The sequence below is a fragment of the Bos indicus genome, chromosome 21 (genome assembly GCF_029378745.1).
Source record: "Bos indicus isolate NIAB-ARS_2022 breed Sahiwal x Tharparkar chromosome 21, NIAB-ARS_B.indTharparkar_mat_pri_1.0, whole genome shotgun sequence".
In the NCBI taxonomy this organism is placed as follows: Eukaryota; Metazoa; Chordata; class Mammalia; order Artiodactyla; family Bovidae; genus Bos; species Bos indicus.
Window position 1 is genome coordinate 65,776,312 of NC_091780.1, and position 12,294 is coordinate 65,788,605.

The 12,294-nt window shown below is 57.0% G+C and overlaps 1 protein-coding gene across 8 annotated transcripts in view; it reads left to right on the plus strand.

Moving 5' to 3' along the window:
* Positions 1-1,236: 1,236 nt before the first annotated feature.
* LOC109575307 (WAS/WASL-interacting protein family member 2-like) overlaps positions 1,237-12,294 on the plus strand; it is a 35,213-nt gene continuing 24,155 nt past the window's right edge. For 2 of the 8 annotated variants that reach the window (XM_019983290.2, XM_019983291.2), the window contains exons 1-4: positions 1,237-1,351; positions 4,035-4,113; positions 4,358-6,873; positions 11,346-11,479. In XM_019983290.2, the coding sequence (XP_019838849.2) occupies positions 6,436-6,873; positions 11,346-11,479 (572 nt within the window). In that variant the 5' untranslated portion in view covers positions 1,237-1,351; positions 4,035-4,113; positions 4,358-6,435. Of the gene's footprint in view, positions 1,352-4,034; positions 4,141-4,357; positions 11,208-11,345; positions 11,480-12,294 lie in introns of all 8 variants that reach the window. The other 6 variants (XM_070775738.1, XR_011562711.1, XR_011562712.1 and 3 more) reach the window with 6 other exon arrangements.

The window sequence follows — 12,294 nt, forward strand, 5'->3', positions numbered from 1 at the left end:
GGGGCGGGGGTGTTGTTGGCTCTGAAGCTCCTTTGAAGCGCCCCAGAAGAGCATGGGAGCTCCTTCTAACTTGATACCTCCTGCGGGGACCCTCTGTCTTTCCCCTTAGGGACCCATCACTCATTCTTACCCCTCTGCTGTCACCAGGCGCTTCATCCTTGTCCTCCCGGCTGCCACCCACCTGTCGCCCTAAGATAGATCCTTAGTCCCTTTCAACAGCATTTTGACCTTTGCGAGAGGACATTTGATTGACGGTTCTGCCCACTCTGCCGCTCGGTGCCCGGTAGAGCTGCCGAAGGCGGCACCTGTTAAGGATTAAATCTCATGTGCCAAGTCCCGGAGTCCGAGGCCGTGAAGCTCTGGTCTGCGGCAACATGTGTCGCTGCCTGTTTCCCCGGGGGCGAGGGGCGGGGGGGCGGTTCAAAGTTGTATGTGTGGGGAAGTGATCTCAAATTTGGAGAGGGGTGCCCTATGGATCTCCCGGTGGGATACGGACCTCCTTGAAAAGTACTTTCCCTATAGGGACACATCTCGTGTCTAGATTACTACAACTCCCTTTCTTAGGGGTACCCCCGCTTTTCTTTAAAGTGGAGGAAACGGACCTCTTGGCAGAGGAGGGGGGCATTGCAGGGTTCTGGGTACCCAGGCTGTAAGCGGCAGAACCGGGAACTCACAACCCGGTTTTTCTGACTCGGAGGTGCACTATGGAGTCTCTTGATCAGAAAAGGACGGGTAGGATAGAAGGGGGTGACAGCCGCCACTTACATTTGGGTGCCGCTTGTCTTGCCTAGGGCATTTTATTTCTCAGGACAATAAGCAGAGAGCATCGTTTTCTTTCCCTAAGCTGCATCCTCTGATTGAGGTTCCGAAATAGCCAGGTGTGCGATCTGCCGCCCCCAGCGCCCCAGCTTTGCCCTTCGCCCGCCCGAGGACAACCACCCCTTGTCCCGGTCTCCCAGCAAATCGTGCACAGAAATCTCCCTCGCTTGGCGCGCGGGGCTCGTGGAGGGAAAAAGCAACAGCGAGCTCAGGGTGTTGGTCATGGCGGCGAGGGGCACTGCGGCAGAATTTTTTCCTCCCTTCTTTGCTGCAATCTGGGTGCGGCTAGAGCAATTTGTCATAGAATCTGGGGGGCTCATTTTTCCGGCCAATCACTTTTGGAGAAATGAGCGCATTGCAGCAGAATGCACTGACGTCAGAGACCACCCCTTCTGCGCCTCCATATAAACCCCACCCAGCCAGCCCCTAGCGCAGACGGCGGAGAGCTGGGATGGAGCGCGCCTTGGCCCGCTGGCCTGGGCCGCGGCTCCTCCGGAGAGCCCGGGCGCCCACGCGAGAACCTCCCTACCCGGTGAGTGGTTGGCCATCCTTTGCCCGAAAGGATGTGCAAAAGGAAGACGACACCCCCTTCTGGGCTGGGCTCCGTCCTACTGGACCTGCCGCGAGATAGATACCCGAGACGGTCTCCTGAAGGCGACCACTTCGCCTGGTCCCCGAGCGTCGGCGACGGAATCGTGTCGGGAAGGAAAGTCTTGAGGCACATTTTCCTGGAGGACGGGGGCAAAAAAGAAAGAATCACAGGGCCCCTTTCCAGTCTAGTCACTGAGGGCAGGCTGGGTGGTCGCGGCCTCAGTTACGAAGAGTGGGAGGAATCTGATCAACCCCCTGTCAGAGGCCAGTGTGCCGCAGTCACCGCGGTCCAAAACCGAGATTTTCTGGGTTTGAAGCCACCTTGAGAATCACGAGTGGTGAGAGACGTGGTGGTGGATGCATTCCCATTCCCTAAGAAATTGGGGGGGAAGCACCCCCAAAGCCAGAGTCTCCCGGGCATATTTTCCCGCTAGTTTTGGCCAGGTTCTTGGTGGCCGTAGGCATCAGGAGTAGAGGTACTTGTCCGCTAGGGGTTCCGAATCCAAGTACACAGGCTAGTGCGAAGCCTACTCCAGTCAAAATTCAGGCAGTAGCATTACTACCCGGTAGCATCTGGCTTATTAAAACAGTGAGAGATACGGCGCCCAAGTGCAAACCTTCCAGAAGCCCCCCCCGGGGACGGGTTCCGTGCAGAAGGGCGGCTGGGGAGCGGGGGCACGGGTCAAGTGATTAGGGGTGCATGCAGAATAGAGGCACGGGGTGGGTTGAGGTGGAGGGAAGGCTGTGTCCTTGGGTCTGGAAGGGGCTGGTCAAAAGGGAAGAGAGAAATACAGAAAAAGGGGGCGTGTTGGGAGAGTTCTGGGCTCTGGGAGCGGAGAACTGGGGGATCGGGGGGTCTTCTCGGTGTTGCGCGATGGTCCTTGGAAGGTTCTGACGTGTTGTGGGCTTTTGATTTTTGATCGAGCCGCCTCTTGCCATTTCCTTTGTCCCTGTAAAGCACCCCCCCACGCCGCCCCCTCCCCACGGTGGGCCGGCGGGCTTGGGGAGGGGGAGCGCGAGCGGGTTGCTACGTGGCAGGTTTCTGGAAGATTTTCTCGCTGGCCGCCAGAGGGCGCCCGCGGCACTGCGGAATTTGGGGGGGCGGGGTGGGGAGGGGAGGTGGCCTTTGTTCTCCTGCTGGAGGGGGTCGGGCGCGGGATTTCCTGGAGAGTTCTGGGTGCATCTACCTAGGGGAGAAATGTTTTAAGACCCCCAGATTCCCTGGGGGAGCGGTTGCAGGATTTCGCGCTGGGTCGCGATGCCGTGGTCGGCACTGATTGCGTGACCTAGGGCGTCGTGGATGAGCGTGGACACAGATGAGTTTATTTCGGCCCGTTTGGGTTTTGAGGGTCTGAGAAGGTGTGGCTCATCTGGGTAGGATAGAGAAGTCGTAAAACGGTTAATTAGGCGCCATCGTGCGGGGGTCTTGAGATTCTTACTGTGGCGGAGAAAAGGAGACGAGATTTGGGGTGGGGTGGGGGGCGCTCGGTGGTGGTCTGGATAATTTAAGGCGGTTTTGGCTAACTTTATTTTATTTCCTAGTGGTACTGTATTTTGTATCATGTGTCCAGAGACACATTAAGTGTGTGAAAATAGTGTATTGAAAACTGGGCCTTTATCATTTAATTAATGGATGGGTAATTGCATTTTCTGGAGGTTGGCGCCAAGATTTCGGTATTTTTAACCCATCAAAAGTGGAATCTTGTTCTGAAAAGAACCCTATGGCGACTGTCCCCTTGAAATGCTCAGCTCTGTCTGGTGCCAGATTGACCCCCGCAGTTGGGGGGTGCAGAAGGACCTCAGGACCTGTATGGGGGGGCGAGCGCCCCCCCCCGCTCCGCCACATAGAATCCACAGGTGGATTCTGGCTGGTGTCGGCCGGCGTGGCGTTTAGGGGACCCAGCGGCCCTGCGCGATTGGCTGGGGTGGGCTCTGCCCCCCCACTTTCTTAGGCCTGAGACCTGTTGGGCGCCCCCTCCACCTTATGCCAGCTGTGCCCCTGGCAGCTGCGGGCCGGGCGCGGGCGGGAGGCTGGGGTGCGCGCAGGTGTCTGCTCTCGGCTTCTGGGTGCTGGCCGCGCGCCCCCTAGCGGTCTGTGTCTGCAAATGGCTCTCGGCCTGCTAACCTAGGCTTCAGGTTGCGCATGCGCACACCGCTATCACTTGTGCCTTGTCAATCAAATCTTCCTTACCCCCTCCCACTTCTCACCCTCCTCCCCTTTCCGCTCCTCTCCCTCCTCCCGTTTCCGCTCCTCTCCCTCCTCCCCCTCCCCTCCCCGCTTCCTTCCTCCCCCTCCCATTCCCCCGCCCCTCCCATTTGCCTCACCCCCCCTTTCCCCTCCCCTTCCTCTCTCTCATCCCCTCCCCCTCCTCCCCCCTTCCTCTCTCTCATCCCCTCCCCCCTCCTCTCTCCTCCCCCTCCCCCCTCCCTCCTCCCCCTCCCCCCTCCTCCCCCTCCGCCCCCTCCCCCTCCCCCCTCCTCCCTCCTCCCCCTCCGCCCTCCTCTTTGTTCACTCCCTCCTCCCTCTCCCTCGGACTGCCCCCTCCCTCCCTCTGCTGTTCCAGTGCTGGCCGTTAGAGGTCATCAAGACGGTTTCTAATTGTGCCCCCCTTCCCCTGCCCCAGGGTCTGTCTTCAAGGATGACACCTTCCGTCTGCCTTCCTGCCACCAAGGACCACCTGTGGATGACGAGCTGATGCCCAGGTGCTTGCTGCTCACCTTCGTCTAATGGTACCTCAACCCATCCTGGTGGCAATTGAAACCTGACACAGCGGGCAGAACCCGCCCCCCCCCCCCCCCCCCCCCCCCCGCCCCCCTGCTTGCACCACCCCCAGGCCCATTAGCAATTAAAAGGCAATTTAAAATTTTAACTAATTAGTTTTAGTTGTAATTAATTCAACTTTAACTAACACCTAGACTTGGCCTTCTAACCTTTGATCTGTTGCAGAGGACGCCAGGAGCAGGGGTTCCTGGATCCCACCAGCAAACAAAGCAACCACTGGGCAGTGACCGCCCCCCCAGGCCGCCGAAGATTGAAGAGGACCCGAACTGACCAACCAGCTGTCCCTCTTGGCTAAGTGTTGAAACCAGTGCCCTAGTGAGGGGGCACTGGCTAACCTCGGACTTTCGATGTGCTTTTTGCCTTGATGCTTTGCTTTTCTATGTGCGTCTGCTTCTGTTAACCTTCCATCAACCTGGAGGTTTCACCATCCCAGGGAGGTGTCAGTCTTTCTCAGTCCACCCCGTCATTATCCCCAGGATGGTCTGAAAGGAAGGGTCCCTTTGGGAACTTCTCAGGAGGGAGACCTGGGCCAAGGGCTCGGCCAGCATCTCCCTGGCAATTCCAAGGCCCAGGGTGGGCTTCTGGAAGGAGCATGATTCCCGAGGCCATGCTACTGAACTGCCAGGGGTATCCCCACCTCTTCCAGATCTCCTCGTCCTTTCTGGGGAACTGGGATCGAGAAAAGCAACCTCCCAGGGTGTTGTGAGTGTTGGTCCGATTCTGGGAAGCTGGTAAGGCCAGGCATAGAAGAGGCGGTCAGTAAATGTTTTTCCCAAACAGGTTGGTCGACCACGTCCCCCTCGCCCCCCTCACCTGTCTCACGCTTCTCGTTTATTCTCCCACAGCGCTCCGGACAACCCCAGTCCGCAGGGCTCTCGGTGTACCAGGTAGGGGCCATACTCAGCCAGGGCTCGGGCTGACCTGAGTCAGGACATGCACGGGGCGTGTGGTCATTTCCAGAGCGCTTTGTATGTTCTGTGCCTATGTTATTGCTATGTCAGATGTCCATGTGAGCGAGGCCGCCTCGTTTACAAATGAGAATGAATGTGGCCTCCATTTGAGTAATTTTAAAAGGTGGAGGGCAAGAAGACAGAACTGAGCCCCCCTCCCTGTGGGATGGGAGTGACTCACACTTAGAGTGAGGTCGCTGAGGCTGGAGGAGTGTGAGCGTTTTGTTCCGTTCCTGGCAAGAGAAGGGGTCAGAGTTGGACCCTGGGTGCCATCAGGGGCTGCCCCTTACCCCCACCCCTGCCCCAGAATTCTACCAAGAGCCTTTTGATTTCCACTCCAACGTTTGACAATGGGACAGCCTGTTTGGAATCCCAGCTGCCCGGGGTGGTCTTGGGGGTCTTGGGTGGCCCCACTGCTGGTACCATGTGCCGGTCCCACCTCTCAATAACGGTGTGACCTCAAATACATTGCTTACCTTCCCTGAGTCTCAGCTCTTTTCATGGCCTAAATGGGGATTAGGGGGGCAAAAAAAAGCAACACAAAAAACACCCGCGTTTATCTACCCCACATGGCGCTTTTGAAGGCCAAATGATGTAACCACTATGAAAGTGCTTTGTAAATTGCTGTGGAAATTGCGAGATACTTAGCACCAGGAGGCTGTGCCTCATTATCACATGCCCAGCCTTGTCCCCCCCCCACGCCCCCGCAGTAATAACAGCTAGCACCCACTAGGTGCTGTGTGTTTGTACTCAGTAAATAAATTCCAGAAGAAATAAAAACAGAATTAATTCAACAAACATTTTCTGGACTGCCTACAATATGCCCCGCACACCAGGCCTGGAATGTGATACAAAGATGATGAAAACAAGTCTCTTGGAAGCTAATTGGGGTCCTCGTTTGACCAGCACTTTCTTTCCTCCCCTTTTAAGCCAACCAGTTTTGTCCGGACGAGACAAAAACAACTCGGGCCGCTTTAGAGAAACCCGGCTTGGTGTAGACAATAGCTCCCGGGCTTCTGAAAGGGGCTGATTGGATTATGTGGCAAATGAAGGTGGAAAGATGACTTGGGAGGTGGCAAATGAAGTGGGCGGAGATCTGCTGTGAGTTAATCCAGGCTATTAGGAGGGACCTTTTGTCTTCCAAAGGCTGGCAGGAGCTTTCACCACTGGGTTTTACATCCTTAATGTAAGGACGCATAATTTATGGTCAGTGAAAACTCAGGCCCCAGTGAGATTTGAGTGGGCTGTAAAATTGAGCGTCCTGCTACCAGTGAGTAATTATAGGGGACATTTATGTCTCCCTTTGCAGTTGGCAAAGGCCTTTTTGCAACCATCAATTCATTTGAACCTCACAACTCCCTGTCCGGACCCCGGGCTGGCCTGTACCTCCTAGGGGAACAGAGGCTGTCAAGCGGCCTTCAGATGAGGACATCTGAGGTGTCTGACACAGTAAAGGGAGAGGCGGCCCCCCGCCCCAGCCCCTCCAGTTTCTCAGACCTGGCCCTTCGGCCACAAGCGAGTCCCTCCAAATTCCTAACTTTGCTTTCTCAGCAGCTTCTGAGCCTCCGGGCCTCTCCTGGCCTCCTTTCTAGCCTCTGTCTCTTTCCTTCCGCAGCCCCGCCTCCTGTAAAGCCTATCTACATTCGCTGTCTTCCTTCCTCACCTTCCGTTTCCCCTCCAACCCACCGCTTCGTGGTCTCCTCTGGTCCGTTGAACTCCACCAGCTCTAAGGTAATGACTTTTCTGGAGCTTAACTCCAGACATGTTTCCGGCTCCCGGACGCACGGACACGTATTCAGTGTTTCTCTCACAGTCTTCCCAGCTCCTGGTCTCTGGTGTTGACAGACATCCCTATCCCCTCCACCCCCTGACCTGTATGTAGACGGTACGGAGTCACCTGCCTCTGGCCCTCCTCCTTCTTAACCTCTCCTAGAAGAGTATCCAGCCCTTCCAGAACCTTCCAGAACCTGCCTCTTGGCATCTTCTCTGGGTTGGAGCCCAAACCACCTAGAGCTGAGGCCTTGAGGTAGCTCAGTGTTTCCAAGCTTTTCCACCTTTCTCTCAGTTGCAGAATAGTTATCTTTACCTGGCAGGTCAGGTGGGCCATCGTGCAGGTAAAACCTCATGTCCCCACTATTCGAGGAACTTGAAATAAATTCACTTAAGTGTTCATGAGAAAGTACAGCCAAGGTCGCCATCCAATTTTCTTGTAGGTTAAGTTCCCACAGGAAGGAGCGCAAGGGAGAAGAAAGAAGTGGGGGAAGGGGGGGCAAGAAAGAAGCAAAGACTAGAAAAGTGCCCCTAAGACAAAAAAAAAAAAAAAAAACCAGGAGCAAAGGGAGACTTAGAAAATACGAAAACCCACCCCAAAAAACACATCCAGAGAAAGGTTCCTTCTGGGGTTAGGCAAAAAGAAAGTAAACAGGAAAAAGGTTTTCAATTGATTATCCCAGTGACAAGTCCCAGGAAGCTTTCAAATCAAATTGCCCCATTTTAGGTTTTTAACTCCTTCTATCGGGTTTAACCTCTTTACCTCCCGCATCCTGGTTAAACCCTTCTCCTGGCCCCCTCGCTGGTGATTAAATCCCGAAGGTACATGGAGCCTTTCAGTGAATGAATGGCGAGCAGAAAGAGCCCTCCCCCTCCCCCCAGCTGTGTTTTTCAGTTCTATTCCACTTTCTGCCCTTTTCCCTTAATGAACACAGGGCTAATCTTGGGCCTTGTCAAGGAAGAGGCTGTAGGCCTTAATGAGGTAGCTGCTGGATTCCAATATTCATCTCATAAGGAGCCTTCTTTGTCTGGGAAGGAGAGACACACTGATTATCATAATGAGGTGAACCGCGGCTGCAGGGCAGGGGCGAAGAGGGTCTGAAGCCACACTTCTCATTTTGGTGCTGGAGCCCAGGGACTCATTCTGCTCCCCATTCAAGCCTTTGCCTCTGTCCCAGCTTGCAGTGCATGGAGTGAGGTTGAAAGCTGCAGGCAGCTTTGGGCCACAGATGAGGGCTGCTCTGCAGAGAGTTCCTTTGTTCGACCCTGCGTGCAGACCAGCCATGGGCCAGGGTGACTCAGGCCTCTGGGATCAGTTTTCCAGGAGCAGAGAGACAGAGATGTGGGTCAGGCTCACCCCGGACTCATTCTTAGGGCTCCCCGGTGTTAAACCTGTAAGACTTCCCAAAGCTGGAAAAGTAAGTCCTGGGTGAAAAAGTAAGTCCTAGGTGTAGACGCCGTGCAATTGTAGCCAAGCCAGCGTCCGTGGAACGCCCCCTCAGGTCAGGAAGTGGATGGGTATTGGTGCCCTAGCACAGCCCCATCCTCGTAGAAGGGCAGAGGTGGGGGCTCACACTCAGCCCCTTGTATGATGAGAGACCCCAGCGGTCTGTCGGGACCACTCGGATCCAGTGTCCGAACCCGGCGTCACCCGCTGTACCCACTAACGGTTCCCGTGTCCTGCGCCCCGCCCCGCCCGTCAGTCCTCTCTTTCTGCCCTCATTCTTGAAATCCCTGGAGCCCTTTCTTGTCTTTAGGGAGGGTGTGTCTGAGTCAGAAACTTGCCCTTATGAACCCTAACTTCTGGATGTTCCTCACCTGAAGGCAGATCAATCACGATCGGATCACTCCAGTTTTAAACCTCAGACTCTAGCCAGACCTTCCGCCAAATGGGGTGGGGGAAAGGGAGTGGGTGCGGAGAAGTGCAGTGTTTGGAGCAAGAAAACTTGATTAGTTGAAAACTTCCGGTCCTCCCTTCCTCAACTTACCTCTTGGCTAAAGGTCCCCTGGTGTTGGTGGATGAGATTTCGACACGTCCTGAGTCAGCAGAACCGCCTCCCATCCAGCTCCCTAGATGACAGTCGGCCAGCTGGGACCACTCCATCGCTTTTGGTGGTGGTGACCCCAGATGTTGCCCGGACTGGGGGACTGGATGCGGTGGGCACTTCTGAGAATAGGGGGTCCCACCGAAACCTGCCCTCTTCTGTGCAGTTTGTGGAGAGAGCTTAGAGGGCAGCTCCTGGTGTTTCTAGAAGGATTTAAGTAGGAAAAAAGAAAATCCATAGAACCCTTCATACCCTCAAATACGTATCAATAACTAAAATACCTGCCCCAAAGTCATTAATATTTTAGCATTTGAGAACCCAGGGAGGAGGGGAAGGCAGTTGAACTCATCTTCTGAGGCCGCTGGCAGGGAGTGTCTGTGCTCCTGACTCCCGAGTGGACGGTGTGGACTGCTTTAACCTGTGTCCTTGTTTCTGTGGCCCCCCTTCTGCGCCCGAACTGACGCAGCTCCCAGCTCCCTGTGGGCACGGGACACCTGCCCCCACTCCTCCAGCCCGGGGGTCCTGCGGGTCTTCCTGTGTGGGCCCCCGGACTCCCGGGCCCCAGCGGGCACAGCCACCATTAAGTCAATCCCGGAGGCTCCCCCCAGTTCTTCTGACTATTCCGTTATTTTTCTGCTTTCACTGCCCCCTTCTGTGGTCCATCCGTCTTCTCTCCTCGACTCCCATTTCCTCATCTGGCCCTCAGGGGGGCGTCCTAGGCCAGCCCACTCCTCCTTTGGGTGTCCCAGAACCAGCCGGCACAAAATGGGGCTCAGTAAGAGTATGTGGGATGTATGTTTGGACAGGTGAGTCAATGAAGGAACTTGACTGTCAAACCCGAGCTGCTAGGTGGGAGTCACTGGGAAGCGTTAGGTCTAAAGGGTGGAGGGTGTTGCCCCACCCCCAGCCCCTTTTGAGCGGGGCCCCACCAGTCTCACCCCTTCCTGGACTCACGCATCCATCCCGTCATCCAACAGTTGATCCTTGCTGAGCAAACCCATGGCTTGGCCCCGGGCTGGGCACCTGCCACCCTAGCGCGTCCCTTGATGGCCTCTGCCTCCCCAGGGTGGGGAGCCGGGGGGTTGCTTCTGCCCAGGGTGCCCTATTGGCTCCCGGGCGTTGGAGCAGCATGCTCCTGCTCTGTAGAGAAGGCAGGCCGGGGGGGTGCGAGGGGCAGGCCTGCTTTGCCTTGCTGTGGTTGAGTGGCCCCCTTTGAATCCGAAGCCTGGGGAGGGGGCCCCGAACCTGCCCTTCTCCAGGGCTCAGCTGCAGGTCCCAGCCAGCCAGCCCCTCCTGCTCGCCCGGCCTCCCCGCCCATCCTGTAGCTGAATGTGCATGGTCGTCATGGGCCCCCAGCCCTAGAGTTCAGGACTGAGGAGGGGGCCGGGGCAGCCGTGGCATGTGTCCCCTTGGGCTCTGGCCGCACCAGGTCTCTCTCTTGAGTTGGGGGTCCACGGGCTGGACCCCTCCCTCCAGGATGCCCTCCTCCTCCTGGGACTACATCCAGCTCCCCCGCCCCACCTTTGCGGGCGGGGGCCTGCCCACCGCCAAGGGCCCCTGGCTGGGAACCTCCAGGGGACCTGCAGGCCTCACCTTTCCCAGCTGCCCACCTCGCTCCTCCTCTATCTGGCAGCTCTTCCTCTGGCTTCCCCCCGCCCCCCCGGCTCTGCTTGCCAGATCCGACCTGTGTGCCCTTCCCTGTGCCCCCTTCTCTGGGTTCAGGACCCTCTGCGTCTCGGCCGTTCACTCTGCTTAACACGTTGGTTTCCTTGCCGAGCCCACACCTGTGGTTGCCCGCGTGCTGCCCTGCCCACCTCCCACCTCCATGCCTTTTCCCTGTCTCCCGCAGTGCAAGAAGGCCTTCCCCCTCAGGGTGACTCAAGATTCCAGTGGGTCTCCAGTGCCCGGGGCGCAAGCCCCCCAAACCCGGCAGGCCACCTCCCCCTAGCATCCTCAGGTACCTCTTCCCGTGGGCCTGGCCTCCCAGGCTCTGAGTGACCCTGGGCTGTAGCCAGGCTTTTGCCCTGTCCTCTTCTCCCCATCCTAATCCCCCCAGACCCTTTGTGATCACATCCTGCCAGGTCTGCCCACCCAAGCGCTGTGTCCCGGCAAGTCCCAGGCTCGGCGCCCGTGCCTCCCCAGGCCTTGTGGCCCGTCTGGGGGCTGCTCCCTGGCCTGTTGCTTCCCACACCTCTTCCCATCCTTGCCGCCCCCACGAGCCACCTCCCTCCACCGAAAACCAGATGGCAGGTGAGACCAGGCTCTCTGCCTTTTCTGGGTCTTGTGTGTGTGTGTGTGTGTGTGTGTGTGTGTGTGTGTGTGGCTTTTCTGGGGGACTTGCTTTGTCGTCCTTCTAACGTTCTGCCTGTTCCCCCCCGCCACACCAAGGAGCCCCGGCGGCCCCGGATCGTGAACGCCTGGACAGAGGAGGTGGAGGAGCTGCCCTGGAACAGCACGTCTTCCGCAGGGTCACCTGGCGTCTCGCGCCTGCCCCGAGCTGCGACGCTGCTGCCTGGCTTGGGGTGAGTTGCGCGCTTTTTTGAGACACCACGATTTCATCAGGCTTACTCAAACATATCTCAGTTCGAGGAGGTCCACATGCAAACCTGGGAGGGGGTCACTTCCAAGGGCAAGTTCTCTGCCACCCCGACCACGGGGCCGGGCGTTCTGGAAGCCGCTGGGAGCTGAGACCCTTGTGTGCCAGCACGGTAAGTGGGGAGCATTCCCTCGGGTCTGGGCTCCTGAGAACTAGCGCCGGCCAGGCACACACACAGTAGGTCCTCACAGAGCTTTGCTGAGCGTGGTAATGAGATGAATAGCAGGACGTTTGCCCTCCGCCTAAAGCCCAGCTCCCGGGCCCCTTTGGAGATGCGAAAACAGCCGTGCCTGTCCGCCTGGAGCTGGAAGGGCGCTTCTGCCCATACGCCATGGAAACGTCAGTGGCTGTGAGAATGCTGGGTTCTCACGCGCAAGGCTTTGATAATGTCCTTTGATCAAACAGTGGTTTTTGAGAGTTCTTCCCTTGGCCTCGTCTCCTCACCCCTGAAATTGCAGCGGGGTGGGAATGTTTTTGTGTGTGTAAATAAAATCAGTAATGGTGGAGCACAAGAAAGCTGGGGTTTTAGCTCCATGAGGCTCTCTGGGCCCGACATTTGTTTATGGGACCATCATTTATTCAAGAAGCGTTGATGGAGCCTTGGGGGCCTGGGGGTGGGGCTCTTCTCCAGGGGCCTGAGGCCAGCTTTGCCTTAAGGACCAGAGGGTCTAGTCAGATGCCTGGGCGGGTCCCATATGGTGATGTGGCCTATGTGGCATCTAGGTCAGGTGGACAGGGGTG